Genomic DNA, 16169 nt, shown 5'->3' on the forward strand with positions numbered 1-16169 from the left:
TCGTAACGTTTTGGTTGAGTAGTTCAATGAAAAAGGAAATGTATTTATAACTACAGTAAGATCCGTGTTCACATAGTATCACTGAGTAAATAGACGCTTCTTGAAATACACATTGGGATTTTTATCACATTTGTGTAGGGATTTCACTATGTTTCCAAAGTTAATATTTGCGGTAATTATGAATTACAACACCGTGTAATATTATTTATTGTTTATTGATATTTATTGTTATATTAAAATGTTCAAATAAACATTAATGAACTCGTACTATCTAAAATAGTTGTGTCTTGGATTTACACTACAATAAATGACAGCAGACGGTGACCAGGGGCGGAACCAGGATTTCGGAAAGGGGGGGGGGGCGAAGTTTAAAAAAAAATAATTTTGGGGACTTTTTTTTGGGCTAAAAACATAAATTTAAAGTGTAATATGGACTTTTTAAACGGTTCCTGGCGTGGGGCATGTATATTTTGTAGTTGCTGTAAAGTGTAAGGGTTGGATATTTTCGATGCTGTTTTCTATCATTAAATGATACTTGAAGTATGGATCCTAAGCTATATATATATGTTCTGATAAAATTGTGCATGGGACTTATCAGTAAAAAATAGACATGAAAATTCTTGCCGGTTTGTTGCAAGTAATAAGTTTACCTAACCTCACAAATTTCGTGTTGTAAACAAGATATACGTCGGGCTATATGATTAAATTTAAAATACGACAGTCACGAGTTCAAAAAGACAAACAAACAATTTTTATCCAAATGTTTGATTGATATATTTCACCCAACAAAATTAAGGGAAGTGAGGGTTTTCAAATTAACCAAAGGCTAATAATGAGTCTGACAACGAAGTTCTGATTGACGGACGACAAATTGAGACATAAAGGCCACACCCAGCAGGCAGGTTGCAGTCTGGTCTTGAAAAAGGTATTCAATATATCAGTTCGGCGAAACAGATATGCCGGCCAGACATGCAAATTCTTGCCACAAAAAAAAATTTGTCCGTTTTTATTCATCATGTTCATTGAATGCTTAATAATTCTGTTGGAAATTTTCGTTTCTAATAGCAAAAATGTGGACAAGATTATTGTTTTCAATCCAGATACGACCAGAATTTTTGTTTAAGGCAAAAATCAGAGTCAATTTTTTTTCTCTCCAATATCTAAGACTGTCTCCTCAAATCAAATTGTTCGTACTAGACTCTAAATGTATATAGAGCTTATATTGACTGGGGGTCATTATTCAGCCATGGTTTTTTTTTAAATAGGCAGGGGCGTTTGGGATTAAACATGTTTTCGTAGGTGTTTAATATTGATGCGGAATTTTTCTGTCATGAGAGTGTAATCGTCTATATATATAGAGAGAGTAATACTTTCTATTTGGTGGAATGATAAAATAGAAGTCAATACGTTCTTGCTCAATCCTGTGTTGCTTTGAAGGTATCATGATTGTCATCCTCAGCAAAAGCAATATGTTACTGTAATTTGAATATTAAAATGACTGAGCGACGTTTTTTTTCCGATGCACTGGTCAACTACATCATAGCGAATCACAGACACATGACTTTGATAATTAGTAGATTCTAGCGAAAAATATCTTTATAATTAAAGAACTGTCGCATAAAAATAAAATAAAGCGTACACGGGAAATGGCAAAGTTCACGAAGTCTAATCTGATTAATCATTTTACAAAAAAAAAAAAAGTCCGAGCAAAAAGGGGGGGGGGGCGTACGCCCTCTACGCCCCCCTCTGAATCCGCCACTGCCGGTTCCAACTTGTATGCATTGCTTACTAACAAATACATGCTGAAGCCGCGCCTATCTATTGATTGCAGGTGCCAATCTTAAGTACCATACTTTAACAAACATGTATACAACGAAAGACATTTGTCATGTCTTAAAAGAAGAAGTGATTCTTACTGTTTGATACAACCTGAAAAGGGCTTATAAATCCTAATGTTTTTAAGTTCAATAGATTAATTAATCGCCATTTCTATTGGAACCAACTCTGCTTCTCATCCTATCGGCATGCTCCACTATTCATACAATGCATGTTTCAACAAAACCACCTCACAACCTCACAAAGAATGAGGAGAAGCTGCTAAAAAGATGGTATTTTCGAATATGATAATTAAAAATTTGGTGACCGTGCAAGTCCCCCCTCCCTTCCACACACACACACACTCCGTTAACCCCTGGCAGCTACTCGTCAGTGTTGTCGACTGTTTATTGCATGTACCGATTATAGAGATAAGTATCGTTCATGTCTTCTAGATATAGACAATGACGATTGAGGATCGATTGAAAATTTAACTTTGCGACAGAAGAGGACAACAGACAATTCCAGCTGTTCTATTTAGTGATTTCCATTCTCTTTAGCAGCATTCTAACAGACAGAAAAGACAAACAAGTCCACAAAACAATTCATATAGAAAGACCTATAGCAACACGAACTCTGACTCAAAATTGGGACTGAAGCCTGCAGATCCTCTGAAAGGGGAAACATACAAGGAAGCAAATATGTTTTTCCATTAATAGTATAGGTTAAAATCTGGTCGTTGATTTTTTTCAGTTTGTTGTTTTAAAATTCTTTGTTGTTGATCTGGGCCATTGTTTACTCAAAAATATAGATTTGCTAATATACAAGACCAAGTGAACTGTAGATGTTCTCATAACCCGTAGAGAAAGACATAGTAAATCCTTAGTGCCTCATAATGGTAAAATTCACACAAAGATTTGAACTCGGCCTAGCTAATACACTATAGCTCATCATAGATACCATGATTAAATTGTGTAGTTACGAAAGACGCGCGTTTGTCTACAAAAGACTCATCAGTGACGCTCGATTCATGCAATTTATACGTTCCGAAAATTGAACGGCCTGTAGTTTTAGTATTTATGTAACTAAACTCATACCTTGTTGGATTATAGCTCTTCATCTTTTATATAAGCTTCGGATTTCAAATATTTTGGCCACGAGCATCACTGAAGAGACATATTTTGTCGAAATGCGCATCTGGTGCAACAAAATTGGTACCGTTGATTTTATTACTACCACTGGGTCGATGCCTCTGCTGGTGGACTATTAGTCCCCGAGGGTATCACCAGCCCAGTAGCCAGTACTTCGGTACTGGCATGAAAATACGGATTTTTTGTGTTATTTAAATTTGCTGTTACAAAATATTAGAAATTATTAGAAATTAAGGAATGTATCTCCCTCATGCAAAGCTCTGATTCCTTTCACGAATTTGACTATACTTTTTGGACCTTTTGGATTATAGCTCTTCATCTTTTATATAAGCTTCGGATTTCAAATATTTTGGCCACGAGCATCACTGAAGAGACATATTTTGTCGAAATGCGCATCTGGTGCAACAAAATTGGTACCGTTGATTTTATTGTTGTCTCAGAACTGACGTTTGAAGGTTGCTTTTTTACTTTAATATTCTCATTGTTTATATTAGAATAAGAATGGTATGATGGGACAATTATGAACCAGAGAACAAAGTGCCAGGACTTTTTGTGAACTGAACACCTCTATATGACACTGTAACTTCCTTGATATATAATGTTTTGAATTTTGATTTCAATTTTAAATTTTATGATAAACGACCTGACATTGCAGCTGACAACAAAATCGTTATATTTCAAGAGCAGCTTATCGACGACAAAAAACAACAGATCATGGCGAAAAGCCAAACAACACTAAACAAATACACATAAAACTTACGGTTGAACAACACACAATCCCCCTAAAAACGGGGATGAAATCGGGTTCTCCGTAAGGTACGCAGATCCTGTTCCAATAGTAACGTATACCAGTCTTAGTTCATACGAGTAAATAATGCAATTATATAGCCATTGGAATGTCGACTGTCTGTAGAAAACACGTCTTCCAAACATAACATATATATGTTGTCATTAAAATTCATTGAGGTATTCGATGATGCCAGTTATCGAAAACTTTAAGTTTAAATATGAATTCATTTTTCCTAACGAATTCATTGATCAAACTGTTTATATATTGTGATTTGCCTTCCAAGATGATGTTGTTTGGTGTTTCGTCTGCTGGGGCAACAGACATTGTATATGTAGGAAGACCGGATATTTCAAAATTCATGTTTGGGTCTATGAAGATGGACGCATCAATATTTTCAGTTCTGATATGTACTACCGATCTCAAAGTCTATAACCTGATCGCATTTAGATAGACTATCGATGCCTTTTTTTGACATACTCCTTTTCTTATGTTTTTTGTGAAAACTGTTTTATTTTTTGCTTTTGTACAATACATGCTCTTAGCTAATATATATATAGATAGATGTGGCATGAGTGCTAATGAGGCAACTCTCCATCCAAGTCACAATTTATAAAGCTTCTTACACCAATATGCATCTTGCATATGCTTCAAGAGTTCTGGCCTCACGGTCATAAAACTTTCGAGCATGATTTTTGTACTCAGACTCGAAAATCAACCAATCAAATTGCTGGATTTCATGTTTCGAGCATGATTTTTATACGCCCGTCAAAATTTTGACGGGACGTATTATGGTATACAAATGTCCGGTGTCCGTCCGTCTGTCCGTCTGTCCGGCGTAAACATGTCGCACCGTAACTTGAGAACGACTTATCCAAATTTCATGAAACTTAATATAGTTGTTTCTTATGATGGTCAAATGATCTGTATACTTTTTGGTGAACATAGGATTTAAACTTTTTGAGTTACGGCACTTTGTAACTAAAACAGGGGTGGTTTTTTTTTCACATGTCGCACTGTATCTCAAAAACTTTTCTTGATTATTGCTTAAAACTTTACACACTTCTTAGTTATATTAATCTTAATATCTGTATACTTTTTGGTGATGATTCAAAATTTCATTTTTGAGTTTTTGAGTATTTTGTAAAAAAGGGGGAGGGTTTTTTTACATGTCGCGCCGTATCTCAAAAACGATTTATGATTATTGCTTAAAACTTTACACACTTCTTTGTTATATTAATCTAAAGATCTGTATACTTTTTGGTGATGATTCAAAATTTCATTTTTGAGTTTTTGAGTATTTTGTAAAAAAGGGGGAGGGTTTTTTTACATGTCGCGCCGTATCTCAAAAACGATTTATGATTATTGCTTAAAACTTTACACACTTCTTTGTTATATTAATCTTAAGATCTGTATACTTTTTGGTGACGATTCAAAATTTCGTTTTTGAGTATTTTGTAAAAAAAGGGGGAGGGGTTTTTTACATGTCGTGCCGTATCTCAAAAACGATTTATGATTATTGCTTAAAACTTTACACACTTCTTTGTTATATTAATTTTAAGATCTGTATACTTTTTGGTGATGACTCAAAATTTTATTTTTGAGTTATTGAGTATTTTGTAAAAAAGGGGAGGGTTTTTTTTACATGTCGCGCCGTATCTCAAAAACAATTTATGATTATTGCTTGAAACTGTACACACTTCTTTGTTATACTAATTTAAAGATCTGTATACTTTTTGGTTTGATTTAAAATTTTATTTTAGTGATATTTGTAAAAAAAAAAACAGGGTGGGGGGTTTCACATGTCCCGCCATGTCTCAAAAACAATAAATGGATATTGCTTAAAACTTCCTCAGAAACTATTTATGATTATTGCATAAAACTTCCACACAAGACGTCGGGCGTATCATGCGCTCATGGCGCAGCTGTTTATTGTGCTCCGAGCACTGAGCAAAGTTTTATGCCTTCAAAGCCTGGTAGTGCTATTTCATATTGTGATTTGTATGTATTGATCAGGGGCGGATCCAGCCATTTTTAAAAGGGGGTTCCTAACACAGGACAAAATGAGGGGTCCAACTACATGCCCACATTCAAATGCATTGATCGTCCTAAAAAAAGGGGAAGGGGTTCCCATGGATCCGCCACTAATTGATATGTGCGGCGTAATAAAATAATGTGGTTTGGAATTACTTCCAATTAGACAACTTACCACCAGAGACCAAATAATGTTTTTGTATTTATATAGAAATACGTACGGCTAATAAAGACGTGAAATCGAGACGACCGACCAACTCCTGTCCGTTTTCTGCTTAGTTCAGGGGCCAGTGTCTTCAACCCCTTCTATTGATCTTAATTACGATGCTTGAGCAAGTATGTATATAACCAAAGCAAGCATACAAATAAAACCTTTTAAAAACAAGCATTAGAAAAACAACTCTAAAAGATCTAATAAATTTCAGATTTGAAATATTTTTAAAAAGTAAAATCACAAAAATACTGAACTCCGAGGAAAATTCGAAACAGAAAGTCCCTAATCAAATGCCAAAATCATTCTTTCATAACCTATTTTACATTCTCAGCATCTGAGAATCCCACAATAAACACGTAAAAGTACCTTATACTGTAATTGTTAAACAGATTGAAAGACTTGTTGACTGTTAGGAAAGTTATTTCCTTGAAGCTAAAACGTAAATTGGAATAGGCATACACTGCTATGTAAACCTCTGAATCAGATTCCAATGGGGAATATTTGATTACTGTCAACCCTCATTCCATGATGTTTGCCCACACACGACAAGGTTTACAAATAATAGGGATACTATTATACTGTAGTTATACAATGTAATTTTAATGTTTTGATGTTTCAATTGAGGTCGATATTGGTAATTAACATAGAAATGAGGGATGTTGTTTAATCACTATCCGGTGGTTAAGGACGTCTTGAAGGTTAAGAACAAATATTCCAGGACCAACAGGTACAAATGTGCATATTAGTGAATGGACAACTGATTGATTTTTTTGTTATTACGGAGTCAAAGATTAATGTCAACAACCATCATTAGACTGAAATTTGGGCCATCCGCAGTTTCAAAATTTTTGTTTGGTATTTATTGAACAATCCAATCATTACAAACACAAGTTTAAGAGTGTCCCTTGGAAAGACCACTATTGATATTGATGTCACAAGGTCAAATGTTAAGGTCACAGTCTAAAATGTTAACAATATGGTCTCAGATGATACATTTTGATCCAACTTTCTAACCTTCTACAAAACTAGCTTCTGGAAAGAACATGACCTCTATTAATTTTTGGGTCATGTTGAAGAGAAGCAAAAGAAACCAAAGGTCAAAATGTCATGCCAAAACTATCTTTACATAGACTGGAAATATTCAAATAAGACCAACCAGATGCTCCGCAGGGCGTAGCTTTATACGACCGCAGAGGTTGAACCCTGAATGGTTGGGGCAAGTATGGACACAACATTCAAGCTGGATTCAGCTCTAAATTTGGATTGTGATTAAATAGTTGACACAGCATAGGTTTCTGACACAGAATGAATGTGTTCTAATGAACTTAAAATTTTTGTTTTCTCTTAGAGCAATTCACTATGCTGTTGAATATTAATCCTCTCAAAAAATTTTGGAGAAATTTTCTTTTTTATTTATGAAATTTCAAATGAGAAAAATTGAACCCAATTTTTTTTTATCACATCCCACTTTCCCTTATTCCAAAACTAATTTCAATTAAAATTTCTAATGGAGTTTGCAACAATAACTACTCATTTAAATACATCATAAAATATTAAGATGTAAAAAAAACTGCTTGTTATCACTGAATGGTAAAGATTATTTTAATTTATCAGTTGGTAGTAAAAAGTGAATATACATTGTTTATTGTATATAACAAAGATTTAAGTTGATTCTGGACAAAGAAAGATAACTCCAATTAAAAAAAAATCTTGCTATTGCACAGTATTTTGCAATTAGATATTTCTTGCTTACTATTCTGGACAAAGAAAGATAACTCTAATTAAATTTTTTTTTGCTATTTCACAATATTGTGCAATTAGATATTTCTTGCCATTGCGCAATACTGTGCAATTGAAAAGACTTGCTATTGCACAATACTTAATATAATAATTTTAGATTCTGATTTGGACCAACTTGAAAACTGGGACCATAATAAAAAATCTAAGTACATTTTTGGATTCAGCATATCAAAGAACCCCAAGATTTCAATTTTTGTTAAAATCAGACTAAGTTTAATTTTGGACCCTTTGGACTTTAGTGTAGACCAATTTGAAAACAGGACCAAAAATGAAGAATCTACATACACAGTTAGATTTGTTATATCAAAGAACCCCATTTATTCAATTTTTGATGAAATCAAACAAAGTTTAATTTTGGACCCCGATTTGGACCAACTTGAAAACTGGGCCAATAATCAAGAATCTAAGTACATTTTTAGATTCAGCATATCAAAGAACCTAACTGATTCATTTTTTGTCAAAATCAAACTAAGTTTAATTTTGGACCCTTTGGACCTTAATGTAGACCAATTTGAAAACGGGACCAAAATTTAAGAATCTACATACACAGTCATGACAGTTAGATTCGGCATATCAAAGAACCCCAATTATTCAATTTTGATGAAATCAAACAAAGTTTAATTTTGGACCCTTTGCCCTTATTCTGTTGGGACCAAAACTCCCAAAATCAATACCAACCTTCCTTTTATGGTCATAAACCTTGTGTTTAAATTTCATAGATTTCTATTTACTTATACTAACGTTATGGTGCGAAAACCAAGAAAAATGCTTATTTGGGTCCCTTTTTGGCCCCTAATTCCTAAACTGTTGGGACCTAAACTCCCAAAATCAATAACAACCTTCCTTTTGTAGTCATTAACATTGTGTTTAAATTTCATTGATTTCTATTTACTTAAACTAAAGTTATTGTGCGAAAACCAAGAATAATGCTTATTTGGGCCCTTTTTTGGCCCCTAATTCCTAAACTGTTGAAACCAAAACTCCCAAAATCAATCCCAACCATTCTTTTGTGGTCATAAACCTTGTGTCAAAATTTCATAGATTTCTATTAACTTAAACTAAAGTTATAGTGCGAAAACCAAGAAAATGCTTATTTGGGCCCTTTTTGGCCCCCAATTCCTAAAATGTTGGGACCAAAACTCCCAAAATCAATACCAACCTTCCTTTTGTGGTCATAAACCTTGTGTTAAAATTTCATAGACTTCCATTCACTTTTACTAAAGTTAGAGTGCGAAAACTAAAAGTATTCGGACGACGACGACGACGACGACGCCAACGTGATAGCAATATACGACGAAAAAATTTTCAAATTTTGCGGTCGTATAAAAATTGGATCTTTGGAAATCTTTGGTAGAATATGTGCCTTGGTTTATAAATGACTCTTATCCATGTCACTTGGTCAAAAGTCAAGGTGTCAGGAACATTAGAGACTGACATTATGACAAACTATGGGATTTCCATCTTTTAACATGCATTGTCAGATTTTATTTAGTTTTCATTCGAGACTCATTTTATATACTGTGGATTAATTTATTTCTATGCCTATGGGCATCAATTTTCGTGGATATTATATTTCTTGGTTGGGACTGGACTATTAGGAATAGTCCCAGATTTGGATCTGGTCTGAATACCTGATTGTAGAAAACTTTGTATTTCGATGAACATTGAAAATGTGTGGTTCATCTGTATCCTTCACCTGTATCCACTATAAAAGTTGTGTAACTCACTGTGTGAACATATCTGAATCTTTGGATATCTTAGCAGCTTTTCCAGATGGCAATTTTCATCAGCATCCGCAATGAAAGAAGCTTATATTATGGAAAGTATTGAGTCTAAAAACTACTTACTTTCTTGGTGTTTTTATGCATTTTGGATAAGCACACCTCATTTTGTGCACATATTTAGGTGTTGGTAGATTTAACAGACGGTTAAACCTGGGAACAGTCAATGTATATGTTCCTGGTTAAACTTAAGTCTAAATCAAAGTGCTTGTAAGCACTGAATGATAAAGATTGTTTACATGTATCAGCAGTAGTATAAAGCATTGGTTTTAGGTGGTTCAACTACAATTCTGAACAATGGAAGATAGCTCCAACTTTTAAAGATGACATCAACAATGACATTATTGATATGTTTATAACAGATCTTTGATCATCTTCCTACACTTTGCAAAAGTTATGTTATTTTCTTAAAACATGTAACATCATTTTGTAATTTAAATATCTGAGAACATATTTCACAATTAAATTTCTGTAAATGTTCATGCATGGGATGAAGAGTGTTGATCATTGCACTTTATTTTGTGTTTCTCAAAAGTAGTGATAAACCTTGGAATATTTAGATATCAAGTCAGTACCATAAGGTTTTCAATGCATTTCATGCAATCTTTACCCAAAAATTCAAATTTTTGATGGAGGGTACACATCTTGTTAATTCAACTCCTCCTGCTGGTTTAAAACCTGTTGGCATACATTATGGTAACTTTTGTTTGTTTTTGTTTACAGTACATATTTGATTTCTCTAACAGTTAAAAAAAGATGGCCATGGTTTCATTATATTATCATAATTGAAAACTGTAATTTTGTGTCTTTGAATCATACTTATCATATCAATATCTGTGGTTTTCATCTCCATACTTTAGTCCACAATGTGGTCATTTGTTACACTTAACACTAAACAATGTCCGTCAATATACTTTTCTTTTATGGAAAACAATAAAATGTCACAACATGAAAAAATGTGAAACAATTCAAACAAAACCAGATGCTCTGCAGGGTGCAGCTTGATACAACCGCAGAGGTCAAACCCTGAACAGTTGGGGCAAGTATGGACACAACATTCAAGCTTGATACAGCTTTGAATTTGGATTGTGATTAAATAGTTGACACAATTTTGAACCCTTCAGAACTCAATGTGGACCAATTTGATAAAGTGGCCCAAATATCAAAAATCTAAATACATGGTTAGATTCAGCATATAAAAGAACCCTATATATTCAATTTTTGTTGAAATCAAACAAAGTTTAATTTTGGACCCCAATTAAGACCAACTTGAAAACTGGGCCCATAATAAAAAAGCTAAGTACAACTAAGTTTAATTTTGGACCCTGTGGACCTTAATGTAGACCAATTTGAAAACGGGATAAAACATAATGAATCTAAATAAAGTTAGATTCGGCATATCAAAGAACCCCAATAATTCAATTTTTGATGAAATCAAACAAAGTTTAATTTCGACCCTTTAAGCCCCTTATTCCTAAATTGTTGGGACCAAAACACCCAAAATCAATCCCAACCTTTTGTTGTGGTCATAAACCTTGTGTTTAAATTTCATAGATTTCTATTTACTTAAATTAAAGTTGTTGCGAAAACCAAGAAAATGCTTATTTGTGCACCTTTTTGGCCCCCTAATTCCTAAACTGTTGGGACCAAAACCCCCCAAATCAATCCCAACCTTCCTTTAGTGGTTATAAGCTAAGCTATACTAAAGTTATTATCTGGAAATCATCCGTCTTTGGATGACGACGATGCAGACGACGATGACAACTTGATATCAATATCCGGCCAAAATGTTTTTAATTTTTGAGGTCGTATAACTAGAGGCTCTAAAGAGCCTGTGTCGCTCACCTTGGTCTATGTGCATATTAAACAAAGGACACAGATGGATTCATGACAAAATTGTGTTTTGCTGATAGTGATGTGTTTGTAGATCTTACTTTACTGAACATTCTTGGTACTTAGAATTTTCTCTATCTATAATAAACTTGGACCTTTAGATACAGTGAAAAATATTTTGTAAAAATTTACAAAAATTTACCAAATTAGTGAAAATTGTTAAAAATTGAATAAAATGGGCAACAACTCCTTAAGGGGTCAACTGACGATTTTGGTCATGTTGACTTATTTCTAGATCTTACTTAGCTGAACATTATTGCTGTTTACAGTTTATCTCTATCTATAACAATATTCAAGATAATAACCAAAAACAGCAAAATTTCCTTAAAATTACTAATTCAGGGGCAGCAACCCAACAACAGGTTATCCGATTTATCTGAAAATTTCAGGGCAGATAGATTTTGACCTGTTACACAATTTTACCCCATGTCAGATTTGCTCTAAATGCTTTGGTTTTTGAGTTATAAGCCAAAAACTGTATTTTACCCCTATGTTCTATTTTTAGCCATGGCGGCCATCTTGGATGGTTGGCCGGGTCACCGGACACATTTTTTAAACTAGATACCCCAATGATGATTTTGGCCAAGTTTGGTGTAATTTGTCCCAGTAGTTTCAGAGGAGAAGATTTTTGTAAAAGTTAACGACGCCGGACGACAGACGACGGACGACGGACGCCAAGTGATGGGAAAAGCTCACTTGGCCCTTTGGGCCAGGTGAGCTAAAAACCGATGGCTTGATTTTAAAACAAAAAACAGATATAACAGACAGACAGTAACCAACAACAATAAAATGATGGTTATTTTTTTACACAATTTTCTGGAGACATTTGGTATCCATCATTTCAGTAACAAACCAACACATTTAGGAGTCAGCACACAGTTCATGATATAAATAAGATCTTTGTGAATTGATACCCCAGATTTTTTTTATCTTGATTCTGTCTAAAGAAAAAGAAAAGAAAGACAATAGATTGAAGAATTTATAAATATACTTGTACATTATTTCATAGTTGTAAAATCAAAGTAAAATGCAATAAGTGAAAATTGTAACAATGTGTCATTATGCAAAATAGGTTACGAATAGTAACAACAATCAATAATAAATTATGTAAAATCAATAAAAATAAAATGTGAAATACTCAGGAATTGCATTTAATGCAAATAAGAGGTACACAATAACAACATTAATGCATATTTCCAACACTCAACCAATGAACAAGTGTGATTCATCTATAAATAACATAGACAGCTGACCAGCTCAGAGGTAAGGAGGCATGTTTTCTATATTAGAAGAAAAAAACACTTTGAGCTTGCTCTCATTAAATGCAAGCATTTATTGAAAGTATTAAGTGTGATTGTGTAATGTGGAAACTATCTTTGTCCGTTGTAATACTGATTTAATAGAGTTCTACTTTCTCCAAATTGATTTTATTTGTATTTTTTTCTTTTCCTTCTGCGATTCCATTGAACAAGTTTTAATAAAATCAGGGTCAAGTAATTCAAACAAGGTAAAACAAAGTTTTCCTACAAAAATCTCAGTGGGATTGTTTTAATCAAGAATCTAGTGTATGGTTTTCTTTCATATCTTATGTGTTTTTTTGTTTTGTTGTTCAGTAAATATTTCATTTCTTGACAGTACCCTCCTTTTATTGATAGGCAATATTATGAGCTTTTGTTCCGTAAATACATCATTATTTTTTATTACATCTAATATCCAGAAAGCAAAATATATTAAAATTCACAAAAATAGATGCTGCTGTGTTTGCCTTCACATTGAAGAACTACTGGTGGTCCATTTACCATGTACTGGCCTAAGTATTAACAATGCACTATGGTAGCTGCCATTGAAACATTAAAGTATTTTTTAAACATTTTGTTGTTTAAATGTAACATTTTGTTGACTATTTATCCATATAAAAATATACAGATAGGTTAAAACTTTATGCAATTGAATCATAATAAATAGAAACATAAATTGCAGAACAAAATGGATCTCAATAAAAGGATTAATATTCCCAATTCAGCAGTCATTCATACAACATAATACATCAGGCAAACATAAAGAGTTTGTTTATATAAACATGTACAGCCTCCATTTGACTCTTCTGATCTGATGATAAAAGCATTAACAAAGCCAGCCATGGAGAGCACAGTCCTTTATATAGTTTATAAGTTGTTCCCATAGCAACAAGATATATGTCCTCTAAGTACCACACTCCTCATACTCTAATAATTTACGATTCGGCGTTGAGGTCCAGTTGTTAGGAGTTTGTCCTGAAATGTCGTACATGTACATTTTATTTGGAGAAGGGGGTGTAATATTTATTATTTCATCATCTGGGTCTTTCCGTGATTCTGCCTCATAACCACTGTCTCCATTGCCATCCATCGCTAATTCTTTCTGTTGTTCTAATGCTTGTAAAGGATCAGTATCAGAGCCATCTTCTTGTTTCTACATAAAATAAATAATACTTTAAACTTTGCATACATGTAATTTAATTATAGTCATATGATCCTTTCAATTCAACTAAAAAGACAAATCATGATGGAAAAAACAAACTTACAAGGGAGATAATATCAACTAATCCTGAGAAAAAAAATGTTATAAACCAAATCATTTAACAAAAGCCATGGGAAGGCATCGAAAATATGATGATTAACAACAAACAAATATCACTCTTTCATCTCAATTATTCTACAAGTGCTCCAGGATTCTTGATTATCAAATACACAAATCCGAAAACTTGGTTAAAGTATCTTATTGTCTCCATTTGTCACAGTTTCATTTTTGAATTGAAAGATTTAATGCCACACCAGATCATTCTGTGATCCTACATGATTGATTTTTTTTTATATATAAAAAAGCAGAAGCTCAATCCACACTGCAAATCCTTGACTTTCCTGTCAATCCACACTGCAAATCCTTGACTTTCCTCTAGCCCAACATATTCATCATATTTATTTGAGGATAAGATTTAACTAACTTTGAAATTGGATAGGGATCCAAAATTTATGAATGAAAATTTATAATATTTTTTGCATGAATGAATACAAATATATTTGACTTTTGGTATTAGCCTCAATTCACAAGGAATATGTGTGAACTTAAAAAAAAAGCTTGAGACATTATCAATACTTTTATTTTTCAGTTTAAGGACCTTAAGGTGGTACCTAACACTACCGGGAGATAACTCTGTAAAGTCAGCTAAACGTTTTAATTACGTTGTGTTGTATTGGGAATATGAAGCTTCTTAATGATCAAAATTGGTGTTTGTCAAACTGCTATATAACCAGTGTATTTTTTCTGACAAAAGGCTTGGTTCAAAATTTTTGAAATTTTTATATTTTTGTTAAAGGGTCAAAGTAAATACTTTGTCTAAATTTAATGAAAATTAAACGAGCCAAATTAATTTTAGTGAAAGTGTTGGGTACCACCTTGAATTCTTTATGAATGCTGCAAGAAGCAAGAATCCTATTTAAGCAAAGAAACAGTACTTGTGTTGTTCCTTTTGATTTCAATGTCACAAAGCCTTCAATATAGAGCAAAGGTTCACACCACCCAGCAGATTTAAGACATCTCCTAGCAAAATTGCACACTCTGTTTATTTGCAATAAGAAGTTCAAGAATTCTAAATCTGGATAAATTGAACATTGAAAAGAAATAAATCTAAACTTATTTGTAATTTGTAAACTGAGCATTCATTCTTTGCTTCATGATTTTATTTATATCATAATAATGGTATATTATCTCAAAATGTTAAGTCAGGTCCATTTTATTATTTGGTTTGTAGAATTTGTATTGTTAACACTATAATTGTACATAAACCTCAGATATACAGTAGAAATTATTTCATGATATTTTGCCATTTTATGATTGTTAGTTCAGTTTTAAATTTTTCATTTCTGTATTAGTAAGGGTTACAAATTTACAACCATATAAGGATGAAAATTAAAATTATGATTATTATTATGTAAACGATACTTTGATATTATATAATGGTTGGATTAGTTGTAAATGACAAGACAATAATCAAAAATAAACATTTCAAATAAGTTTAAATCTGGTGAAATAGACACCTGCCCTGTGTGAATCATGAGAATACATTGAAACAATATTTGTAATTTAACCTAAGCAGCTTAATTTTAACAACTTTTTTGTTAAAGGTCAATACTTGATAAGTGCTTTGAGATATTGACCCTCTTTACAAAGTATGAAGATTTCAGTGTCGATGACCAGCTAAAAAGGATGAGAAATACACAAGAGACAGTGACCATATCAAGTTATCATTTTACAAATTATGTTGAACCTGTCATTATGATGATAGTGACTCATTATCTCACAGTCTGATGGCGATGCCTTGTGAACTAATATCTTATCTCTTGTCTGAACACATTATATATCTGAACTAAATGATGGGTTTCTTTTGTTAAAATACCTATGCAATCAGAATTGTGAAAATTGATTTACTGATTCTAGATATCCCCTTCCACAGTATCATACTGATAGAATTCTTAATATTATGATGCAATATAATACTGCAACTCATTTAAAAAAATATTGTTCAACAGAGAGTAAAATTGAGAATGGAAATGGGGAATGTGCCAAAGAGACAACAACTCGACCATAGAGCAGACAACAGCAGAAGGTCGCCATCAGGTCTTCAATGCAACGAGAAATTCTTGCACCCGGAGGCG

General features: G+C 33.0%; 1 protein-coding gene across 11 annotated transcripts in view; it reads right to left on the reverse strand.

Moving 5' to 3' along the window:
* Positions 1-12440: 12440 nt before the first annotated feature.
* Positions 12441-16169, reverse strand: part of LOC143068172 (axotactin-like) — a 108216-nt gene continuing 104487 nt past the window's right edge. For all 11 annotated transcript variants that reach the window (XM_076242082.1, XM_076242018.1, XM_076242032.1 and 8 more), the window contains one exon: positions 12441-13926. In XM_076242082.1, coding sequence (XP_076098197.1) covers positions 13678-13926 — 249 coding nt within the window. In that variant the 3' untranslated portion in view covers positions 12441-13677. The remainder of the gene's footprint in view (positions 13927-16169) is intronic.

This window comes from Mytilus galloprovincialis, chromosome 1, assembly GCF_965363235.1.
Source record: "Mytilus galloprovincialis chromosome 1, xbMytGall1.hap1.1, whole genome shotgun sequence".
Classification (NCBI taxonomy): Eukaryota; Metazoa; Mollusca; class Bivalvia; order Mytilida; family Mytilidae; genus Mytilus; species Mytilus galloprovincialis.